The sequence below is a fragment of the Lissotriton vulgaris genome, chromosome 3_1 (assembly GCF_964263255.1).
Source record: "Lissotriton vulgaris chromosome 3_1, aLisVul1.2, whole genome shotgun sequence".
NCBI classification, from domain to species: domain Eukaryota; kingdom Metazoa; phylum Chordata; class Amphibia; order Caudata; family Salamandridae; genus Lissotriton; species Lissotriton vulgaris.
Window position 1 is genome coordinate 1,382,385,671 of NC_141689.1, and position 25,568 is coordinate 1,382,411,238.

Consider the following 25,568-nt stretch of genomic DNA (forward strand, 5'->3'; position numbering starts at 1 on the left):
AAATGGCTGGACCACTTTAAAAAGGTATATGGGGATAATGGGATGGGTGGTCAAGTATGCCCCCTGGTGGCCTTGGATGCTGCTCCCATTTATTTTAATACATCTGAGGTGGAGAAAGCTATTTTGGCCACTACCAAGAACAAGGCCCCTGGACCTGACGGGGTGCCGGCTGACTTTTTTATACATGCACCCAAGTTATGGGCGGGGTTTTGGCCAATGTCTTCACCACCGTTAATGGCAATCCCATACCATCCACCTGGGCCATTTCCACCATCGTCCCCATTTTTAAGAAGGGCCAGCGGGACGACCCCGGGTGTTATAGGCCCATATCCCTCTTGGACTCTACAGTTAAGATCTTAGGTAGAGTCCTCCTGGATAAATTGAGGGATAGCTTAGAGTGTTGTGGGGGACTGTCCGACATTCAGTACGGCTTCAGAGAAAAGAAAGGAACAGTTGAACAATGCTCCAACTTACACCTGTTGATCTCGAAATATACGGTGGCCAAGGAGGGGTCCCTATTCCTAGCGTTTTTGGACCTCTCCTCGGTCTTCGACTTGGTGAAGAGGTCTAAGTTATGGACCACACTCCTGAAGATGGGGATAGATGAGGCACTGGTCAAGTTCATGGCCTCTCTCCACCAAGAGCTTTTTGCTGCAGTGCGGGTCACTAATGAGGGAAGGTGCACGTCCCGTTTTAAGTCCATGCGAGGGGTTAGGCAGGGCTGCATACTGGCCCCGTTGCTCTTTACCCTCTACATTAATGGCTTGGGTGCCTACCTGGAGGATGTTGTTGATGATGTTCCACGTGCAGGAGCAGTTAAGATCCCTGCGCTCCTGTACGCGGACGACGCAGTGCTGATAGCCCGCACTGGTCTCTGCCTACAACATCTCCTGGACACCTTTGGCACATTTATGGACCATATGGACTTAAAAATAAACACAAACAAGTCCCATACCATGGTTGTGGGGCGCCAAGGCAGCAAAGGGAAATCTAAAATCTTTAAATGTAAGGGAGAGATCGTCACCAGAGTCTCCACGTTCCCTTACCTGGGGGTTCTTTTTGATCAGAGGGGATCCTGGGGACCCCAGGTCAGGGCGAAAAGGCTGGCGGTGACTAGATCTTCAGCAGCTATCATGGGATTTGAGAGTAGGTTGGGCGCTAGGCCGATGGAAGCTCTTCTGAAGATTTATAAAAGCAAATCAGTTGCATTGGCTTCATATGGTTCACCCCTTTGGGGCTACGTAAACCTGGAACCAATTCAGAAGGCGGAAAACAGATTTATTCGGACCCTCCTGTCTGTCCCACAGTCAACACCAACTTTTTCAATACATATGGAGGTGGGCCTGGACTTTGTCACTGATGGGCTGAACATGGCACCCTTGATCTTTTGGTTGAAGACCTGGCTCAACGAGGAGCTGCCCCTTAACCATAAGATCATGGCTGATGTCATGTCTTTGGACCACTTTAAAAGGGTGCCATGGCTGGCCTATTTGATGAAGGCGTTCTCAGACCTGGGACGAACAGAACTTTTTACATCCCCCCGGGTCATCAAAAAACAAGATATTGATTTGATTAAGAAGGAATTTATGGGTAGGGCAAGAGCATCCCGTGAGGAAAAGGAACTTGTGAAACCAGCAGTGAGGAGGCATTATTTGCTTGTAAATTCATTTGCATTAGCCCCTTATCTTGGCTTGGTGACGATCCCATTCCACAGGTTCCTCCTAACTAAGTTTAGGTTTAATTAGTTACATTTTTATTTGGGTAATTTTAAAACGTGGGAAAAACCTGATTTAGCTCCCCCCTGTTGTTGTGATCACTTTTCCGTACAAGATACCATGCACTTTGTTATGTTTTGTGGGTTTTATTTAGAGCCAAGGAAAAAATATCTGTTACCTGTTTTGAAGGAGGCTGGTTTCACACAAGTGAGGCCAGCCCTGCTCTACCTACAATCTCTGAACAGCATACGCATTACATTTTGTATGGCTAATTTTTTGGTGGCTGCAGTTAGAACTAAAAAAATGCATCAGAACAACGGGCCTTTTTAATACTGTGTTTAATTAATGTACTTGAATCTTGCTTAATATCAAATGAATTTAATTTGCCTTTTTATAAACCCCATGTATGCTCTGACTTGTATGATATTGTAAATAGTTTTAACATTGTATGAAATGTTTTTATCTCTTTGTATGATTTTTAACTAAATCGAATAAAGATATTTTGACTGACTGACTGACTGACTGACTATTCTGGAATTCAAAACATAACGGTATGTCCAGCGGTATTTTAAGTTCTAATGGCGGAGTTTATCTTTGACTGGTCTAAAATGTTCCTGGTGCACCATGGTCACTGGTGCTATGTCCTGATATAGCTCACATGTAATTCCCTGAAACTTTACCATGTCAAACTTCCTGGCAGCCTGTAAGATCACCTCTTTAATCTTAAAGAATGTGTTTGGCAAGGTTATCTCTCTGGCGCTGTTTGTCGTTTTGGATGAGTTTCCCCACTCTAAGTACTCTCTCAATTTTGAGTTTCATATTCGTTGTGGCCAGGATTTTGGAAAAGAACCCTATCATAAAGGTCTCCAGGTCGGGGACCGCCGGCCCTCCCTCCAGATTCCGGATTCTAATGTTGTCTTGCCTGGATCGGTTCTCTATATCTTCATTTTTCATGAGAACTGAAAGCAGTTGAGCTTGGCGATCTCGAGCAACTACTGCCATCTGGTCTGTATGTTGTTCAAGTTCCAATGTCTTGGCCTCCATGTCCACCACTCTGGACCCCACTGAGTCCACGTCTTGTTGTAATGAAATCAATCTTCAACTGAGGCTGCCTTTCAATGTGTTGAGGGAGGTGGACATGTCGGCCCTAAGTTTCTCCCCTAATTCTAGCTTGAATTTGCATATGGAGGTGAGGAGATCTTCTTTGGTGAGTGCCATCTTGTTCTCTTCCCCCGCAGCCGCTTGGTGTCCTTTAGCTGGTGTGGGTGCGAAATAGCTGTTATTCATTTTTTTTTCCGAGGGGCATAAAGAAAATCCTCGAATGCACCTGTGTGTGCAGAGATGATGTCCAGGAATTGCCAAGAGAGAAGTGGAAGTAGGCCTCTATGTTCAGCAGCAGGGCGGGCAATATTGACTCTGTTCATTATATTAAGATTCCCGTAGTGCCCCAGAGTGAATCCCTGCATGTCAATTCTAGCCAGGTTCAGAATGCACATCAATTACTTTGGTGTTGCATCAACCACCACAGTTTGCAGCCCCTGAGTGCCACCAGCGCACTCCAAGAAGTCCTGCCTGTGTATTGGTCCTACCTCCACTCAAATGCTCTTTATATCGTTTGGGCCCATGTCGTACACTCGCGTGTCCAGTGTGTCAGACCTTTAGCTGTCCATGTAGAAAAGCCTTGCCTCTGTGTCGGTCACTGCTTGGGTGATGTACCGACAAGTTGCCCTGACAAGGTCAGGCATCTTCAGGAACATCTCCCGGGCTACCATCACTCTCCCATGAGGGTTACCCTTCCCCCTCCTTTGGGCAAAAGGAACCCCTCTGATAACTCAGTGCAGCCACGCTGGGGGAGGTTCCAGCCCATGCTAGGCATGCTTGCCCACTGCCTACACCGGGAGTCTGCCATCTTGTAGTCAGGCAAGCAGCAAATCTCCGGTTGCGCCACCCCTCTCTGCCGGGAAGACTTCTGTGTCCTTCCTTGCACCACCGCGGGCTCTGCTTGCAGTCGTGCCCCTCAGGACCAAGGGGCCTTGCGCTCTACTTCCAGGGTCGCTCCACCAGGAAGTCTGTAGCACGTCGATTTGGCCTGTGTTCCTCACTCCCCACACACCGTCCTTTTTCAGGAATCCGGGGTCGGTCCGGATGTCTTCGGTGAGCGGGAAAGTCAGCGTCTGTCCCCTACGTCTGGAGTCACTCTGAGTCCTCGCTACAGCCATCAGGCCTGCGCTTTACCAGGCCTTTCGCCATCCGCCATCATCGGGTCATCACCAGAAGGATCCGTAAATGTACACCCACAAGTGCCCCTGGGTGAGTTAACTTATTTTTGGATGGTGGGATTCTTCTTGGACGTTTGGTTTCCTTCTGTTATTGCTCGGTAGTAGCAGACCCATTGTGGATCACCCCCACACAGCCATCTTGGCTGGAAACGCCCCTGTGTTCCTTTTTTTAGGTATTCATTTTTATTTGGCCTGGGTGAAATTTAAATTATGCTATGTAATTCGCATAATTTTGGGATCTTCACGTTATGCTTGAAGCGAGCAGCTGTTGTTCGCTGTGTTTTTTTTTTTGCACTAATTTTTCCATACATCAAAAATTGACTCAAGGACACATTTCATGCTAAAATATAGTGCTATATGACAGATTTGCATTTCACATGATTATTGGAATTTCATGTAATCTTGCTAAGATTTTGTGTAATTATGCGAAGTCAAATTACATGAATTTCACATACCTCTAATTTATATTACCAATAATTGTGCAGTGTTTTTTTTAATCCAACAGAGAGAACGAGTTTGCTACCATGACAGTCAACTGTAATTCATGTCTTCAACTGAAGTCCCAGACAAACCTTTAGGTTTTTTAAAATAATCTTCAGCCACCAACCTAATATGTGGCATGCTTCATCACTGGGTTCCCACCTAAGATGCCTAGTGCACCTTAGGTGTGCTATGATTCCTGTTTTTGTGACATAGTGAATTTGTGAGTGAATTTTAAAACTACCTCCAGGATATCCGTCCCTAGGGAACATATTTTAATTGTGGCTTCCTTGGGTTGAAGCTGAAGACAGAAATGACAGTTAAGTGGCATGATAGCAAGCGTGTTCTCTCTGTTGGATACAGAAAAAAAGGGTTGAAGGACGGGCTTTTCTTTTTATTCTTACTCTATCCTTTGTTTAAAGTGTTATTTTAGTAATGTTGTTTTCAAAGTGTGGATACCATACAATTAAAAACTCTTGCTGTATTATAAGTGGATGTGTATGTAATTTGGAATTGCATCATATTATCATTATGATTGTTAAAAGAGTTTGCCAGACCTCAATATAAGTCTCTTTGACCGTCTTTAGATGATGGAGAGACAACATCTTTTCTGCTACCTAAAATAGTCCACATGTCTTCAAGAACTCAGTGCATCTTAAATGTTTTAACCCATTGATGGTCCAGAACAAGAAGGAACTCATACGAGAGGACCAAAGATCAGGAATTCGCAGTAATTCTACATGCAGCTAATTACTTCAATCTGCCCAGTCAGATAGCATTTTTTAGTTGGCCTTTTCTGGTCTCATCATCATCAGCATTTGGGGTATAGTATTTAAGTGGCTTATTGCCTCCCTCTAGTGGCACCAAAGCAGGATAACTTTTTAAACTAACATCTTCTGTGAGTACGAGAACTCCAGAGAAATGACAAGTATTTAGCTGAGAAGTATTTCCAACCTTGGAATATTCCTTTTCGTTATGTGTTCTGTGTAGTGTATTTTGCAAAGCGCACAGCTGCCCCAACGGGGCGTCTCGGCGCTGTATAACGCTGTGGAACCGTTCCTGGCACTCCCTGTGAGATGCCCCTCCTGGGCACCCCCGAGGTGAAGCCAGGCATCCCAGTGTTGTAGGGGCCGTTGTGGAGATTAAGCAAGCTATTGCCCAGAGTTGCAGCGTGGGACCCATGATTAGAGAAGGCGCCAAGGCGAGAATTATCGAGTCCGCGGACATTGAGCCCAAGACCCTGCCGCGTCGGGACTTGAACCCTGGTCCCGGGCCTGATCTCTGCTTCAGAGTCTGCCACTCTAACCAGTGAGCCACACTTCTCCGTAGAGCTAAGCAGTGCACATGTAATCAGCCGTAGCCCAAGGCTCTTCCTTATCTTGTCTCGAAATGACCAAACCAGCTCACAACCTGTGGGAGGGACATGCCTAAAAAATAAGGTGGATGACACAACACATCATCTGTCACCAAAGTATGGCTGCAGTTTTTTGAACTATAGATGACAATGTATGCATGATTTAAAGGCTCTGAAGTGAAGATGGAACTCACCCTCACAGAACATGCAAAAAATGTCAATGAATTCACCATGAGGATCGACACTCATCTGCTCCCCTAATAAAAGGCAATTTAAGTGTTGTAGCTGCGAAAGAAGTGTTTTCTGCTTGTGTTTAGAAGGTGTGTTGATTACCTAAAAAGCCTGATTTATTGCTAAATTGACTACATTATGACTGCCAGTTTGGGGTGATTTGGATGCAGTTCTCCTGTCAGAAGTTTGAGATGGATATTAACTCACCCTCAGCTGCTTCGCTCAACTTTCAACAACAATAATGACCACTCAGAGGTACTGGAAACTGCCTTTTGAGCCCTCCTTTTTGCTTGCCCATTTCCAATGGTGTTGGGCTCATCTTACTGAGCTGTAGACATACTGGACTATTCACAAAGGTGACTGTTGAGTAAATTTACAACTTTTGTCTACAAAATCAGAGTGTAAAGTTAAGCAAAATTGTAGACTTACACGTCTCCACCTCCTAAAAAAGGAGGTTGAGCCAAGTTTATACATGTAAGTTACTACTACCAAAAAGAAACAATAGTAAATCCAGCACCTCACGCGGCCAAGCAATGACACTTCAGCACCTTCCAATAGAAATGAAGACACAACCTTTAAATAAAACTTTATAGGAAATTACATTATATGAAAATGTAATTGCTTTAAATAGTTTAAAATATAAATATGCATCTGTAGGAAATACTCATGAAGCATGCTTGAAGTTAGTCATTTATTGGTAAGCGGCACAGCAACAGATGAGGACAGCCAGCACAGAGCAGGAAGGTCAAAGCAACTGACTCTGGTGGCTTGCAGCTCGCTAAGGTTCCAATTAGAACAGTAAGCATGCAAAACATAACAAGGGCATTTAAAGGTACAGAGATAAAAATACAAGGTCATGAAGAATGTAACACATCTCCCTCAATAAGAGAAAGAAAATAAATAGGTACAAGTAATAAAAAGAAACAAAGGAAGGTAAGGAAAGAAAAGGATATGACATAATAAGAGAAAATGCATTAAGAAACAAAATCAGCAAATCTCCTTGGCACAGATTTTAGACGTGAAATAGACTTAATCCTAGATGCAATAGATTCTGTACATTCCCGTTGTGGAACAGTAAAGTTAGTGTTATGAAGATCAGGACATTTTGCAACACGCTTGATGTTCCACAACTTACCATCTTGTGTGATGACACTGTTAGTGAAAAGCTTAACAACTTTCATGGGTTTACCAAATTTATCTGAACATTTGGTAAGAAAACCTGGTCTCCTAATTCTAATCCAATCTCCCACAGACAAATTAGAGTTTTTAGTATTCCACTTACTATCATACCACTCTTTAGATTTAGCTTGTTTACTTTCAACTTTATGAGCAACATCATTAATGACTACTTCTGAGAAAGATTTGCTAGAACATTTCTCCTTAATCCACCAAGGACAAATATTAGAAGCAGGATCACGCCCTTTTAGAAGACGAAAAGGACTAACCTCAGTAGTTGAGTGTGGAGTTATGCGATACAACCAGAGTTTTTCCCTTAAAACATTTTTCCAATGAGATCCTGACTTAATAACATCAGAAATGAAACCCTTCAAAACCCTATTGAAACGCTCAACTAAACCATTTTCATGGGGTTCATAAACAGAAACAGTGTGATGTATAATGTTCTGTCGTTTGAGGAAATCCTCCATTTCTAAAGAAGTCAACTGAACTCCATTATCAGTGACAAGAGTCGAAGGACAACCTTCTCTTGAAAATACTTCTTTAAAGAATTCAATTACATTACACGTTGAAGCAGCAGACACAAATTTGACCTCAGGCCATTTAGAGTGGTAATCAATGAGGACAAAAGCATAACGGGAATCTGAGGGTAGACACATAAAAGGACCAGAAATATCAAATGCTATTTTTTTCCAGGGATCAGTGGGCCAGGGTGTAGTCTTCAACGGGGGAACATTAACTTTTAACATTTTTTCACTACCCATACAAACCAAGCACTCTCTTACCTTCCGATCAACCAGGCGATCTAATAATTCCTTATTAATCGTTTCATTGCAGACATACCTGGATGCATTTTGTGAGCCAGTTCTAAAATAACATTTTGCATGGCAAATGGTGGAAAACATTTTCCAGACTTGAAAACAAAATTATTTTCTAATTCCAATTCATCATAAACTTTAAACATAGGCATGAAATTTTCTGTTAAGTTTTTCTTGTCAGGCCATCCCTCCAAAATATATTTTTTGATAGACTGTAAAGAAAGATCTTGATTATCTGCAAGAGCCCAAGATTCTTCAGAAATATCTTCAAACGTACCCAACAAAACATCTTGTAAACATGTGACAACATCAGTGTCATCAGAAATATCATTTGAAGAAATTTGGCAAGGAAGACGAGACATGAAATCAGCAATAACATTTTTTTTCCAGGAACATATTCAGGTGTGAAACAGTACTCTTGTAACCTAGAAGTCAATCTGGCAATACGTGCAGTTGAATTCCACCCCCCACCTGGAGGAAGGATGTTCACAAGGGGTTTGTGATCTGTTTTCAAAACAAATTTACTACCCCAAATATAATTCCTGAAATGTTCAATCGCCCAAACACATGCCAACAGCTCTTTCTCTATGACAGCATATCTGCGTTCACTTTCATTTAAAGTTTGTGAGGCAAAACAAACATGCCATTCTTCTTTGCTAGATTTCTGAGACAAAACTGAACCAATACCATACATGCTTGCATCCACAGTAATAATACATGTCTTGTTTAGGCAGAAAGGCTTAAGTGTGGGAGCATGTAAAATCTCAGATTTAATATTATCAAAAGCATACTGCTGTTCACTCCCCCATTCAAACACATTACCCTGTCTGAGAAGCTTCCTAAGTGGTTCCATTTTTGCTGCAAAATTGTTAAGAAATTTGCTATAATATTCGCACATACCTGCGAAAGAAAGCAACTGTTCCTTGTTGGATGGAGGAGGAGCATTGCTAATACCTTCTACATTGGATTTTTTTAGGTATTACCCCATTACCAGATAACGTGTGACCAAGATATTCAACGGAGTCTTGAAACAGTTTACACTTACTCGACTTTAAAGTCAAACCACTTTTCCTCAGTTTCTCACACACACAACGCAAATGTAAAACATGTTCCTCAGTGGCAGCAGAATAAATAAGAATGTCATCTTGGAAACACTTGACAAATTGATCTACGTCCCTATAAATGTTAAACATAACCCTTTGAAAAACAGTGGCTGCAGATGCCAACCCAAACGGCATTCTAGTATATTGATACAGCCCTTGAGGAGTGATAAATGCCGTGAGGCACTTAGAATCCTCAGTCAAGGGAATTTGGTGATAGGCAAATCTTAAGTCGAGGGTGGAGAAAACTTTAGCTCCCTCTAACATAGAAACCACTTCATTTATGTTGGGAAGAGGATGACAATCCACAATAATTGCGGCATTTAAAGCTCTGAGATCGACACACATCCTCAAACCTTTATCAGGTTTTCTCACCAAAACAATGGGAGAAACCCACTCTGCCGACTCAATGGGTTCAATTATACCTTCTAAAACTAACTCGTCCAAATTTTTTTTAAGTTCTTCTCTAACATTAATTGGCACCCCCCTTAACCTCTGTTTGACGGGAGAAACGCCCATTTTGAGTTTTATTTGATGAGAAAAATCCTGTATCATTCCCAACTTGTCAGAAAAAACATCCTCAAATTCAGATTTAACCATATCAGCCTTCTTTTGAGATACAATTGAAGACACTTTGTCACACTCAAACGTATGATCTAATGACACCGGATCTTTAGCCCGGGGATTGAGTATAATCCCAAATTTCCACTGGTCTTTCCAACCTACGACATTAACACCCTTAACTGCCACATATAATTTTACATTAACACACCTAGATCTAAAAGTAAGATCAACTGAAATAAAACATATTTAGTATATAAAATATTAAACATTTTAACAGTATTTGTAATGTATAAATGTATGTAACATTAATTTTGAGCAAAATTATTACTACATTACTTTTAAATAATTATATACATCTGTTTTAATAATTAATAATTCATAATGAAACATATTTTGTTTAAGGTAGGTGGGAATTAATTTTGTTATTTAATTAAAGCAGTACCTGGGGGTTGGCCATGTGTGGTGCTGGAGCTCTGAGCTGCATTATCTTTAGAAGTGCATTTTTAAAGAGCAATGGGCTTGGCTCACTCTTTCGTGGGTGACTGGATGTCCCTCCCTAACCCCCTCCCTAATCCTTCCTAAACCCCTCCTTACTTCTCCCTAATCCCCTCCATTTAGTAGTAAGCATACCCCTTTTATCAGCCACTTGCCTGTTACCGCCCATCGTTACTACTAAGGGCCTGATTCCGATCTCGCTAGGAAAGCTCTTCGTACGACTCGGATCCGGAGGGCTTTCTGAGTGAAATGTGCTCAAGGAGTCCGAACAAGCGGGTACGATGCAGCCGTATGCTTACGGACTCGGTTCGCTCGAACTCCCATTGAATTCTATAGGAGCCTGTGTACAGACGTGTACACTGGCTCCCATAGCAAAAAGAAATGGGTGGGGAAAAGCTTGCACTCTGTGGCGGGCACCCCATGGTGCCTGCCACAATATCCAAGGAATGGATCAGGGGACCTTTGGGCACACCCATGTGATAGATCCGGAGGGCGGCGGGAGAAAGGTGGCCTGCTACCACCCCCGAAGTCCGATTCCGACAGCTGTTTCATATCGCTGAGGGGCAGCAACTGTCTGAATCGTGCATCGTACTCGCTCGTTTGGAATTCGGCTTCATTGCGCATCACGATTTGTCTACAAATGAGTCGTACTGACAGGTTGGGGACCTAGAAACGATTTGGTCTACGCGTACGTGATCTTCGCGTCTACTTGGTAATTCGGACCTGTGTACGATTCTGTCAGAAACAAGGGCTACGAATCAGATCCGGGAAAGCCAAATCCGATTTGGAGGCCTTCCCAATGACATCGGTATCGGGCCCTAAGTTGTAAATTTGCATGTGTTAGGATCTCCCCATAGAAAAGATAGGAGAGGTGCAGATTTTCCCTCGTACTGTAGCCCTACTAAACGTACTACAAAATGGAGTTTGTTAATAGGCCCATAGTTTTTCAAATCCACTCATTGACCACATCAAATGATCTGTGCTATTGAAGCAGCTTATTCAGGCTTTAGGCCCAGAAAGAGATAATCCCCATACTTGGGCAATTGTTCAAAATGCTCCTCGTTTTAAAGGTCTGTATGACTTTCCTTTGAATCCCTTGTGCTATATATTAGTGTTTCTCACTTCAGTGACCTCCTTGATGCGATTATTGTCTCTGCATCTCTTCTTCCTTATGTGCATCCTATCACATCATTTGACCCTGCTGTCTGTTCTGGTTTTGTTATTTTTACTGATAATTCTGTCCCTTTTTTTACTTAGATCAGGAGTTGGTCCTGTTGCTGGTTCAGGGGAGGGAATGTATTTTGCTCTTCAGGGAGTGGATGTGACATGGTTGTTTTCATTTACTTGTAGTGTATTTTGGCTTTAGGGCAAGTGAGGTGCTCTATCTAAATATTGGTCCTGCTAAGAACATCTGAAATAGCTACTTCAACCATGAGTTGCTAGATGTATACTCTCATTTCCGGAGCTTATGAGTTCTGTGATAGGTTGCTCCTTCCAGTAGCTAGTGTCCTACATGATGGATCGCATTCTCCTGGGTGTGGGCACCTGGAAATCTCTTGCTGGATGTTTGTCGTGCAGCCACATAGGCAGCCCTTTTGTCTACTGTTCAACATTATTGTTTTCAGGTTGCTGGTTCAGTTTCCGCATGCTGTGCTGGCTGCCTCTAGTTCACAACCTTTGTATGCTGTCTAATAAAAGAATGTGTGCTGCATTTGACTAGGCATGTCTTTTTGCTTGGAACATGCTTGAACCTTGTTCGGTTTTCAGTGGTATTTCCTGACTCAATAAATGTATTTATTTATTTATTTATTGAGTTTTATATAGCGCTGGCTAGAACCGGAGGTATCAGAGCGCTTTACATGAGGATCAGACAGTGTTACAGAGTTGAATCAGTTACAGTTACATCAGTTACTAGTGCATTCAATAGCATAGAAAACCAGAACTGATGGAGTAAGGAGGGTAGTACTGGAAAACGTAAAGGGGGTTGAGTGCCAATCAGGGATCAGCAGAAAGGCCATGGGGTAAAGAACAAGTAGGAATTCTGCAATGATTTGGCAACAGGTCAGTCATCGCTGGATGACTTGAGGTAATCCTCATTATGTCTAGTCTTTGCTTACTCATTACATTGCTCCCTCACATCCACACGTGGGTGTTGTGGCGTGTCTCACTTGGCCTGTTTCATAAAGCGTTTCTTTTCTCTCAGGTGGATATGGGTGGAGGTGGGAGGAGCTCAACCAAGGAAACTGAAGCCACTGAGGAAAGATATTGCTGTAAGAAGGATTAGCTCAAGATATCACTGCACTGCTTTTGAATTTATAGTTCAACTAACTGCAACAACATTTTCAAACATCGAGATATGTATTCTGTAAATGGGGGGTCAGTGAATTATTTGAACATTGAGGTCAATTATTCACAAATTGTGACAAAGTTTTGGATGTTTGGAGGTTTGAATGTACGGAAGTATATTGAGAGGTGACTGCAGGGTGATAATAGAAAAACTAAAACGTTGGACTGTAATGCAGCCCTGGCATGATGGCTGAAATTACTTCAAGCATTTTAATCCAACACTTGTTTGTTTCCCTAAAATAAATACAACATGTTTTTATTGTCATAGAATTCATATGGGTAAGAACTACTGAATACATTAGTGAGGCAACAAACCATGACATTTAGCTACCAGGGTCAGTAAGGGAAGAAAAGGGCAGACATTTCTGTGGAAGATGGCCTACCTTTTGCCCAACTGGGCACTCCCGCTGACGTGAATCCCTCCGAGAACAGGAACATGATCTTATTCGCTATGGCCCCAAATGCAAAACCAAGTGTCCAACGATTGTTGAATGCTCCAGCAAAGTCTAAGGGTCTGTCAAGGCAAGAGAATAGAAAGCAGCTCTTAATCCATTTGATACAGAGAACATTACCAACACACTGACTTAAGGGAGAGTTGGATATTAATGACGATAATGACTGTTAACTTTGTTTTAATTATTACCTAAAAAAAGCTAAAGAATGTTCATTTGTGATATTTTCCTAGCAGCAGAGGAAGAGATTTTATTTACCTTTGGAAAGTTGTACCACTGAATCGCAAAAGAACCAGTAAATGACAGTTTGATATAAATGTTGTATTTGCAGTGGCTTGGGACACTGTGACAAGAACGTGACAGTCTTTTAAAACCTTCCTTTTAGAACTTTTTCAGAAGTTAGCAGCTTCACTGCCCACTGCTCAGCAGATTATTGTAGTAAATCTGTGATAGGAGCTACCACTTGTATAAACGGAGACAGGGGTGTAGGCTCCAGAGTCTAACCCCAGGGGAGGTAGGAGGTCATGGTACTAGGCCGTGGGTGCTTCTTTTTGAGGTTCAGTTTTCACTTCTGTAATTGGACCTGTAACACAATAATCTCTTCAATGCCAATGCTCCATTGTTAATGAATTGCTAAACAATACGCTGCAAGAGATGGGTTGGCGCATGTAGATAGATGTCTGCTAAATAAAAAAACTATTGCACAATTGTTGTGCCAAGCCGCACCACAACCATTGATGTCTATGTCTGTAGAATATTATGATGCAATTGGCAACAGAAGTCTGTATGGCAAAGTCACCATTATCATACAGAGAATTGTTTAAGATGACATTAACTCAAACTGCTTTTAGGAAACATGGCCCAACGCTTCCAAGCAAATGCTCCTTAGGAAACCCACAGCCATGACTGATCGAATGCACACCCCATGTGAAATTAGCCACTTGATTGCGTTGAGTGACTCAACGCGAGCATGTGGCTGATTTCACATGGGTACCGCTCAACTGGAGTCATACCCCAAGGACCATCATGTCCTTGTAAGTAAGTGACTGTCACAACAAAGTGAAACAAGCATTTACAATGCAATAGTTTCACCTTTGGAAAAGTCAGAGCTATTGGCATTGTAAATGACAAAATGTGTATTTATGTGTTGGTTTTGAAAACAGATAAATAAATGGCATTGTCATTTACATTGCCATTAGCTTAATCTCTCGCAAATGTGAGACCTATTGTACCCTACGGACGAGCTCAGCAGACAGCAATTAGTACCACACACACACACCCAGAGCCACACACACACACCCAGAGCCAGCCACACACACCCAGAGCCAGCCACACAAACCCAGAGCCACACACACCCAGAGCCACACACACACACCCACCCAGAGCCCCCCACACACACACACACACCCAGAGCCAGACACACACACACACACACACCCAGAGCCACACACACACCCAGAGCCACACACACCCAGAGACTGCCATAGTGTACGAGCTATTACGCCTGCAGAATGCAATGTGGTCTGCCTGTATCTTGCTGCCTATATCTTGTCTGACTTTTTTTTAACCTTCACATATTTTGTGTGCTATGAAAATCGAGAATTTAGCTGGGCAATTAGCATTTCGGTCACTTTAAGGTGGCAACAGGGCACCCTCGCTCTGTCCCATCAGCCCAGCCACTTCTATAAAGTTATCCCAAGCACGTGGGCAGGGTGTAAGCGCTATGAGACCTGGTGCTTGGTTCATCTTTAAAAAAACATTGATGCTCCCGTTCTCATTTTCTCATAAATGTATTGCATGAAAGGCGGCGAACTCCACCCCTGCACTGGGCTGTGCAGAGCAGGCAGACAGCCTTCAGTAATCCACGCAATGTGGAGCATGTCTTACTGCAAACCACAGAGAGTCATCGCGTCTAGGTCAAAGGGTGCCGACACTGAGTCTTGGAAAACAGGCTACTAGTATGTCTTTTCTTGCTAATATTCTGAACTTAAGTGCAGCAGTGGTGTCGTTACCCTTACCTCCCACGTAAACCCGCTGTACGTCACTTCTGAGTGTCCAACTGGCTAACAGGGCACTGGCACTTCAATTACGACGAATCGAATTACGAAATGACACAAAGTCAATACCCTGGACGGCCGTCTCGTAAGAGAGGTTCGGCTGTCTTTTGGCAGCTGCCTGAGCTCAAACACTTTCTTGCCCAGCTAAGCAACAGCGTAATAAACAAGTATGTAAACAATACATGCCCGTTACCTGAGGTATGTTTAGAAAGGTTAGCGGAAAGAGCTTAAGACAAACTGACTGTTGGACAGAAGTGTGAGAAAATATTTTAAAGATGTAAAATAAATTAACTGAGGAACGAGTGAGTGAGTGTGTGTGTGTGTATATATAGCGTAACTTACAATCCAGTGTGTGCCTCGCAAGAGGAAAGGGGCAGAGCTCGTATTGATTTTGGGCCCTGATAGTTTGGGTTCCTGTCTAGAGGCTGGAAGTCCTCGTCTCAACATGTCGTAGCACACCGCCTCCCACTTCAAACACATGCTGCCCGCTCTGCCCTGCGGCTGCCTGTCCCAGCACAACAATTACAGCACGAGCCGACACTCACCAGCAGCCACTGGTAATGGGGAGCAGGCCCCCAGCTCCTGAGGGCATGCCCGACTTTCACTTTTAGCGCCGAGCCGTGGTTATTTCCAGAAAGAGAATTCCGTGCTCAGAAATGATTGTTTTAATTTACCAAACGGCGCACAACATTCCCATGTAAGGAGCAAATAAATGAAGTGCTAGATATAGATAAAAGCCATAAAGGTCGGTCCAATAATACCGGAGACTCCAAAGCTACAATCCGTGTCCTGTGCGCACCCAAGCCGCCCTGGACACTCTGCTTTTACATCTGCGGCTCGGCGGTGCTGACAGCAAGCGGCGTAAAGCGTGCAAGCAGGGGGCCTGGGTCCGCACCTCGAAGCCTGCGCCCAAGAGTCCTTTCAAGAAGTGACATCTTGGGTCTGAAAGACCTCGCCGGCTAAAAAACCCCGACATTTCACGCAATCGGGCCTGAGGCCACCCCGTCCCATCAGGGAGTGACCAGAATGGCAACAACAACAAACAAGCATTAAACACGGACAGCGGGAGGGGGGGGGCGGGAACGGGCAAACGGACAGCGGGAGGGGGGCGGGTTAACGGCACAAACATAATAATGTCGGGAACGGGCAAACGGACAGCGGGATGGGGGCGGGTTAAGGGCACGAACATAATGTCGGGAACGGGCAAACGGATAGCGGGAGGGGGGCAGGTTAACGGCACAAACTTAATAATGTCGGGAATGGGCAAACGGACAGCGGGAGGGGGGCGGGTTAACGGCACAAACATAATAATGTCCTGACCTGTACAAACAAGCTACTGCCCGGCTGCCATCTTAAGAGAAACGACGGAAACAAACCTTGACGACCAAAAAACCAAACCCCGCCCACCGCCGCACTGGCGTGATAAAAGGGGCCAGATGAGAAAAAATCTCAGGAACGCCCACGAGTCGCCTCGCAGAATGACGGACGCCTCTGTTTTCCAATGGCTCGCCTCCATTTATGGAGCTAGCCAATGGGAAACAGGGGCGGGACAAACAGCCATACTGTAACTCAAAAGATTTCGCCTGCGCGAAACGCTGCTTGCGCAGCTTTCGACAGGGGAAACCTAAAAAGGCAAGAGGAAAGGTGCTTCAGTTACCGCTCTCAGGTTGTGGTGTTCCACTCCACATGTGCAAAAGGATGAGCATACTTTTCAAGCACATTGCTGCTGCATCTCAGGGAGTGTATACAAGGCGCATCACATACATTTACTCTCAAAGAAATCCTCTGAAATTATTTGTATATTCCATATTGCCCCTACCCTTGCTATGAAGCAACGAGGCTTTCTTAGCTGTATCTCTTTACTCATTTTCTCCCTGCTGCTGGCTGTGAATGAGCTCCCCAGATGTTTCCGGACTGAGGACAAAACTCTACAACTTTCCAAGCCTCTGTAGGGTCTATGAAGAAGTGCCCTCTGCCCTGTACTGATCTTCGAACTTCAGGGTTGAACATGACACACTTTAGCTGTCTTTCTCTGTGTGCCAGTGTTGTAGCAGGGACTCGAATGTAATAAAAATGTAATTTGACCTTGGGAAGCCCTCCGATAAAACTACTCTTTCTAATATGAAATTCCTTTATAAAGTTGGGCTCTGGTCAATGTGATGTTGAGGCAAGTTTCACACAACACAATGTGTCTGTCTCCTTTCATTTCATACGGCCAACAACGCAAGCAAGAGTTTGGCTGAATCTCTACTACTCAAGATAAATAATCACTTCACTGTAAAAAATTACCACTAAAAAAAGATGAAATCACCCCCATATGAATAAATTAGTGCTACATTATCGACTCATATAAATATAACAATTAAGAATGAGTGCACTTTTGATCCTACAAAAACAATCCATAAAAATACACAACATGCCAGAAAAAATGACGTGCTTGCCAAAATTACACTATGCCTACAATCCATTTTCTATTATTCGGAAACAAACAGAAAAATGATCCAGATATAATTTTTTTTTACAGTGGCAGCATTTGTATGGCGCCCCTTGTAACAAAAACGGCCCCCAGGGGTTCAAAACCGGCCCCCACCCTGGTGACCCACCGGGGAAACGCCCAGTGCCCTCTGCGGCCAGTCCGGCCCTGGTTCCAATTCACACCTTGTTACCCATGGGTTAAATGTCTGATCTTGTAACCACAGGGCCAATTCATAAACAGTACCTAGTCTCACCGGCGCAAAAATGGTAGCCTGAGGATTTGCTTGTTTTTAGGACTCAAAAATGTGAAAGACATTCCAATAAATAAAACTGCAACTTCCCTTGTTTTCCAGGTGTGTATCTGCCAACTCCATCTCTATGACTGCAAAAGGCTACCTATTAATAAAATAACAATATCAGGTAAATCTGAAGATTATTCTGCAAATGATGGCGCACTAACACTGCACAGTGACAGTGGCTTAGATTGTTATGATTGCCAGGGTTGGTGGAACAGTACTTAAGGGAGACTGTGATAACACTGCCCTCCGTACACTGCTTAATTTGTGCCGGTGGTTGCTGGTGGTGATCACAGCACGGATTTTTGCCGACTGGCACTAATTTATCATCTTCAGACTTTGATCCAAAACAAGATCAACAAAAGTAGAAAAGAGAAAGAAGTAAGAGGAGAAACGCATAGGAAGAGAGACAAAGACAGAAAGCAGGGATGAAAATAAACAAGCAAGAGTGAGATAAACAGACAGGAATTGAAGGGTGGTGGAAGAAAGAGGCAGAGTGAAACCAAAACTAGACAGCTTGGTGTTTGGAAGCCTCAGCATTTGGCAGTGTCAGGCTCCTACGAAAAACCTTTGGACACTGCTTCTGTTTTTTTGTAACTAATCAGGTCCTGCCTTCAGACATAAACAGTGAGATTTATTTACACCCACAAATCAAAATTCTGACAGCTGGAGAAGCTTTTTTCCTGTGTCTTCTGCGTCACTGGAGTTGATTACAAAGTGTAGTAAGGAGAGACAACGTGGAGTATAACTGAGTTGCTTTATTGCCTTAAGATTCATAGTAGACTGCCGTCAGCTTGTCACACACAAAGCCTGGGTCACTGTGTCAACATTCCACAGCGAGCGCCCGGCTGACACATGGATGATACCAACTTTCCTGAACAAGGAGGGGGGAAAGGGAAGGGGAAGGGTGAGGGTGAAACAAGATCATAGTTACAACACATCATCCCCCTTAAGGGAAATTAAAAACAATATAAGAACCAAGGATGTAGTTGTCTGGGGTTGAAGCCTGCCTGTGAGTCTACCTCATTATGTACTGTTTGTGCCATTGGGGAAGTGTTCTGAGTCTATCGCTCGCTCTGTGTTGTCTTATGTTTTCTCTTACAACATTTCCTCCTACCCTACTCATTCCTGCCCCCTGTTCTCTTCTTTCTGCCGGAACTACACGATCATGGCTCCACAACCTTCCATCTTCCAGAACCACGGAATTTCTATTGGGTCTGCGGATGGTCTTTGAGGCATAGAACTTGTCGCCCCCTCTCCAGTCTCTTTCCGGTTTCTTGACATAGACTCCTTGTCCTTCCTGAAGTTTTCTTCCTTTCACTCCCCACTTCTTATCGTACCATTCTTTGTACTTGCGTTGGCTGGCTTCTATCCTTCTCTTTACTTCGCTGAGGTCAACTTCCGTTGTCTGTTTTCTCCCCATCCATCCTGGGGTGAGCTTGGTGCCTGCTTTTCTTCCCCTCAGTAGCTCGAACGGTGTTCTTCCAGTAGTGGACTTTGGCGTGGTGTGATACGCCCACAGCATGTCTCTTATGGCCTCTTCCACTTTCTCCCCTGCACGGTTGGCCAACTGAATACATTCCTTTAACATCCTGTTTACTCTTTCCACTTTCCCGTTGGCTTTGGGACAGTAAAGAGGGGTGCGAATGTGATTCACCGAACAGTCTTTGAGGAAGTCCTTCATCTCTTCCGACACCAATTGGACACCGTTGTCGGTGACCAATGTTGTGGGGATGCCTTCCTGTGTAAACGCCTCTTTGAGGAACTCAACGATAACCTTAGTGCTTACACTGTGTACTGACTTGCAAGTTATCCAGCTAGAGAAATAATCTACTAGGACCAATAGATAACAGTCTTGCAAACCTCTGCCATGAATAGGACCAGCAATGTCAAATCCTAGCTTGCTCCACGGCACTTCTGGTACTTCCACTGGTGCCAGTGGTGCTCTTCTTATGATTTTGTTTTTGTCGCTCTCAGCACATGCGTAACAATCACGCACCTTGTCTTCCATCTCTCTGTCCATGGTGGGGAACCAGTAGTCTGCACGAAGTCTGGCCTTGCACAAGCTTCTCCCCAGATGTCCTTCGTGAGCTAGTTCCACTACTTGGTTTCTCAGAGCTTCTGGTGGGACCAATCTTCCAGCTTTCATTATGAGATCCCCTTCCACCGATAACTCCTCCCTCACATTCCAAAAGGGTTGGATCTCTGTCTCCACATCTTTGCATTTCTTAGGCCATCCTGCCAAGATGTACCTCTTCACCTTCTTCAAGTCTTCGTCCTGTTCCATATGGGTTTCCCATGACTCTTTTTCTACAGCTGCCATACGCACTTCCAAGATCGAGTTATTCTTCTCCTCTTCTTCTTCTTCTCCCTCTGTGGGTGCTCTGGACAAGTAGTCTGCAACTCTGTTTTGTTGCCCAGGAATGTATGATACAGCGAAGTTGTAGGCTTGTAAGCCTACTGCCCATTTGGCAATCCTGGGTGTCATGCTTTCCATGTCCTTTTTTGTGAACAGAGCAACCAATGGTTTATGATCCGTGCGTACTTCAAAAGTAGTACCCCAAATGAAGAATTTGTAGTGGAGTATGGCCCAATATACTGCCAGGGCCTCCTTCTCAATAGTAGAGTAGTTCTTCTCTGCCACGGTGAGGGTTCTGGACGCAAAGGCTATGACATTTATCTTTCCTCCTTCCTCTTGTGATAGGGTCGCTCCAATGCCTTTGTTGCTCGCATCTGTGGAGATAATGGTTACACCATTGGGGTCAATCTTCCCTATAAACGGAGCTTCGATGATGGCTTTCTTGATACTCTTCAGGGCCAGCTCCTGTTCCTTTCCCCATTCGAACACACTGTCTTTCCTTATGAGGTCCCTCAAGGGCTGCGAAACTATGGCGAAGTCCTTGATAAATTTGGCCATGTATTCTGCCAAACCCAGGAAAGACAATATTTCCTCTTTACTCTTCGGGTTCGGTGCATCCTCCACTGCCCTCACCAAGTCCAGTTTAGGTTTCATTCCCTCCTCAGATAACGTGTGTCCCAAGTAGTCTACCGAACTCACTCCTAATCTGCATTTCGAAGGTTTTGTGGTGAATCCCACCTCCTTTAGTTTTTCCAACACTCTCCTAGCCATTTTGTTGTGTTCTTCTTCTCCACTTCCATAGATAAGTATGTCATCCTGAAAACAGAGGGTGTTCTTGCAGTCCTTTAATGCATGCTGCATAACTCTTTGGAAGGCAGCCGCCGCTGATGCCAATCCGAATGGCATTCTCTGAAACTTGAAGTTTCCAAATGGGGTAGTAAATGCAGTAAGGATTTGGGAGTCTGGATGTAGTTTGATCTGATAATAAGCCGATGATAAATCCAGCACACTGAAATACTTTGCCCCCTTTATAGTGCTTAGCATCTCTCCTATCCTAGGAAGGGGAAACCTGTCAACAAGGATGTTTGCATTAAGGTCTCTTAGGTCTACACAGAGTCTTATACTGTTTCCTTTATCCTTGGCCATGATGACAATGGGCGCTAGCCATTCTGAACTCTCAATTTCTGTGATGACCCCTTCACTGACTAATCTCTTGAGTTCTTGCTGGAGGGGGTCCCTCATGCGTAAAGGTATGGATCTAGTCTTGTGCACCACAGGCACCGCCCCCTCCTTCAACACAATTTTAGGCTGTCTGTGGTGTTGGTGCTGCTGGACTTGTCCGCAGCATTCGACACCATATCCCACGCCATTCTCCTTACCAGATTAAAGGAGACAGGCATTGACAAATCTGCCCTGGCATGGTTTTCCAGCTTTCTTTCTGAGCGGACACAGACGGTGAACATGGGCTCCTTTAGTTCCAACTCGGCCAACATCATCAGAGGAGTCCCTCAGGGCTCGTGTCTTAGTCCTACGTTGTTTAACGTATATGTTTCCTCCCTGGCCAACTTGACTAGGTCCTTTGGGTTCATGCCTATCTCCTACGCTGACGACACGCAGCTGCTGTTCACCTTTAAGACCTTGACTCCCGAGATCAGGCAAGCTTTTTCTAACGGCATGACTGCAATCGCCAGCTGGATGGCCAAAAACTTCCTACAGTGTAATGTGGGAAAGTCTGAGGTCATGTTATTTGGAGAGGCGAAAATCCTCTGGACCCCAGACTGGTGGCCTCCAAGCTTGGGACAGGCTCCGCCTCCCAAACAGATAGTCAAGAACCTGGGAGTACGTCTAGACCAGGACCTCACCCTTTCTCATCATGCCAGCACCACTGCAGGGTCCTGCTTCCACATCATCGGCCTCCTTCGAAAGGTGTTTCCCCTTCTACCGGACGACACCCGGAAGACCCTGGTCCAGGCCCTCGTTTTGAGCCGCCTGGACTATTGCAATGGCTTACTTCTGGCTGCCAATGAGGGAGTGCTCAATAGACTGCAGGTGGTGCAGAACACCGCAGCACGGCTGGTGACCAACACCCCCCCCAGAACACCGTCCCTCTCCCTTCTTAGGGCCCTCCACTGGCTTCCTATCCGGAAACGGATAGAATTCAAGATCAGCTGTGTGATACACAAATGCTTATACAATCTAGGACCACATTACCTGACAGACAAATTTGTTTTTCACCGTCCGTCCCGTATCCTCAGGTCCTCTAATCAACAGCTGCTTCAGGTTCCTAGACATTACAAGACTAGACAGGGAGGCCGTGCCCTATCTATCATGGGTCCTCGTCTATGGAACAGTCTCCCCCTCTCCCTCAGAGAATGCCAGAGCCACACAGCTTTCAGGAAACGACTAAAAACTGTACTATTCTAGGAGGAGTCTCTGATCTGTTCACCTCACAGCACCGCGCGGAGATACACCTTCGGGTGTGATGCCGGCGCGTAACAAACCCATAAATAAATAAATAAATAAATATGCATATAGTTCTTGAAGACCCCCAATCTATCACTGAACACTTCCTTAAATTCTTTGGTAAGGTCCTCAGATATTCCTTCTGGTTCAATTAGCAACACCTGCTCTCTATTGTTAGGGTCTAGGGTGATTCCCAACTGCTTCTGATGCCTCCAGCTCAATAGTGTAGAACCCCTAGTGGAAACATAAATCTTCCCAACCGTGTGCCTGTTCTTGAAGGATATCCTCATGATTGCCATTCCCTCAAGAGGAATCCTCCCCTCATTGTAACCCTTAGGACTTATATCAGGAGGTAGCAATTTGACAGGGTGGTTGGCAAATTTATCATCGAAAACTTTCTTGTCTACTAGAGTGTATGGGGAGCATGAATCGGCATACATACAAAACTTGACCCCATCCAGTAAAACATCACATTTGGGATACACATCATCATTATTGTCCTCATCCCCCACTTGAAATACATACGACTTTTCCCTTTCCTCATCCAGTGGTGTCTCCTCTATAACATGTACTGCTTTCCCTGAAGCCTTACACACTTTTGAGAAATGACCCCACCTATTGCATTTCCTGCACTGAACATTCCTGGCCGGACATTTCCAATTATTGGCCATATGGTTGGGACTACCACATTTATAACACACTGAAGCCACGGGCTTGCTGCGAGTAATTTCCTTTGCCTTTTCACCTATTTTACAAACAGTTTCACTCTCTGAATTAGATCTACCATCAACCCTTTCTCTGTTAGTGCCCTCTGATACCTTCATTTCTCTCATGCAGCGCGCCGTGTGTTCTAGGCCCTTGGCTAGGTTAATCGCTTCCTCTAGATTGGGGTTTTTAGTAAGTAACTCCTCCTGTATTTTAGTGTCATTAGTGCACCTGACAAGTTGATCTCTTATTAGAGAGTCCGTAAGTTGCCCAAATTCGCATGTGGCTGACAGACCTCTCAACACAGCTATATAATTGCTCACTTTCTCTTCTCTCTTCTGCACCCTCTTAAAGAACTTATGCCTTTCCATTACCACATTTATCTTTTCCTTGAAATGAGCTGCTAGTTCTCTCAGGGTGCTTTCGTAGACATTAACACCTTCCTCTACCACCTCTTCTTCATCCTCAATCAGTCTACCCGTAATGTCCTCATATATTTTCCTGCCATGAGTACCTAAATTGTGTAACAGTATATGTTGTTTACGCACATTGGTGTAGTTACTACCTCCAATAGCTATCAAGTATGACTTAAATATTCCTTCCCACCTTCTCCAAGGAATCACTGGTTCACCCAACTCGTTAAGGAAAGGGGGAGGCTGGCTCATTCCTGCTCCTGCCATGGCCATACAACTCTCTACTTCACGCTAGTCTTGATTCCAAAAAAAACAAGATTCTATTTCTTTTACTTTCAGGAGGAATGCCCGCTCATGAACTTCACCCATAAGCTTTAACCACCACACTTATTCTCCCTTTGCTTTTATCTGAACACAGTTAGTAGCACCAGATCTGTCTGTAGTGATTCACACTCGAGAGTATAGTCCCCTTTCTGCCTCTACTGGCACTTTTTTAACTCTCCTATCGGGTTTCTGCTCCCAAGAACTGGCGTCGACTTCCTGTTCTGAGGGCTTCCCTCATCGAGTGCCTGCGTGAGGAGATTTTCCAGGCGGCTGGGCTGTGTACAAACGGGAGATGTTCCCAAAGGAAACGGCGAAACGAGTAAAATGGTCGTCGCTTCTGCCGAGGTGGCAACCTCACACTGAAGCAAGCCTCTCCGCGCTCGAATTTCCCGATGGTAAGCACACCGCTAGGTTCTTTTCTTTTGTTTCATGAGATTGCAGGGCGAGCGCCTTCAGTCAGAGCTGCGCACTCCCGTGCCTCACGCTGGGATGCCTTAAAGCGCACCCATGCACCACCGTGGCAAGCGAAGGACAATTCTCCTCAGAATAGACACTGAGAGAGACGGTGGCCACTTTCTCTCCTAGACAGAGCTTGTGCTTGCCTTCCCTCAAGTCTGTGACCTGCTGCCAACGCCCTCACACAGCATGCGCTACACGGCACTCCTTCCCTAGCTGCCCACCGATGCCCGATTAGACACCCGAAAATAGCGCTCAAGCTTATACCACAACAGCTAACATCACCCTCTCACGATCACGAGGCAAGATCGCTACACCCCTCGCGATGTCCGATTTGACACCCGATCAAAGCCGGCACATTTCAAGAGGGCTGCACTACGCTGGGGTAGCTCAACAGAATATCCTTACTTGCTGTGACTTCTTCTTGCTCCTTCCAGTGAAGCGGTGACCTCCTCGCTTGACACTGGTGGCAGGCGCCAAACTGCTCCTCTGGATGACAAGCAATCACGGTTCCAGGGAAACGGCAGTCACTGTCCCTGGCTCAGTTTCCCCATCCTCGTCGCCAGAAAAGATGTAGTAAGGAGAGACAACGTGGAGTATAACTGAGTTGCTTTATTGCCTTAAGATTCATAGTAGACTGCCGTCAGCTTGTCACACACAAAGCCTGGGTCACTGTGTCAACATTCCACAGCGAGCGCCCGGCTGACACATGGATGATACCAACTTTCCTGAACAAGGAGGGGGGAAAGGGAAGGGGAAGGGTGAGGGTGAAACAAGATCATAGTTACAACACAAAGTTATACAAAATATGTTCTCAAAGAGAGCCCAAGAGCCAACAAGAGACATAAAACAAAAGATAACAGTGGTTCTACTTAGGGAAACAAACCAAAAAGGCTACATTAAGGACGCTCTTGTCCTCTGTAGATGGCTCTCACTGTATCTGTAGTCATGAACTAACGACTCCCTTTCTTTATACGCCCCAATGGGATTTAAAGCTGAATACATTGTTT

At 44.6% G+C, this 25,568-nt stretch overlaps 1 protein-coding gene across 3 annotated transcripts in view; it reads right to left on the bottom strand.

Annotated features, from left to right (window-relative positions):
- Positions 1-25,568, bottom strand: part of LOC147727940 (stimulated by retinoic acid gene 6 protein-like) — a 665,438-nt gene that overhangs the window by 523,689 nt on the left and 116,181 nt on the right. For all 3 annotated transcript variants that reach the window (XM_086961854.1, XM_086961855.1, XM_086961856.1), the window contains one exon: positions 12,942-13,072. In XM_086961854.1, the coding sequence (XP_086817980.1) occupies positions 12,942-13,072 (131 nt within the window). The remainder of the gene's footprint in view (positions 1-12,941; positions 13,073-25,568) is intronic.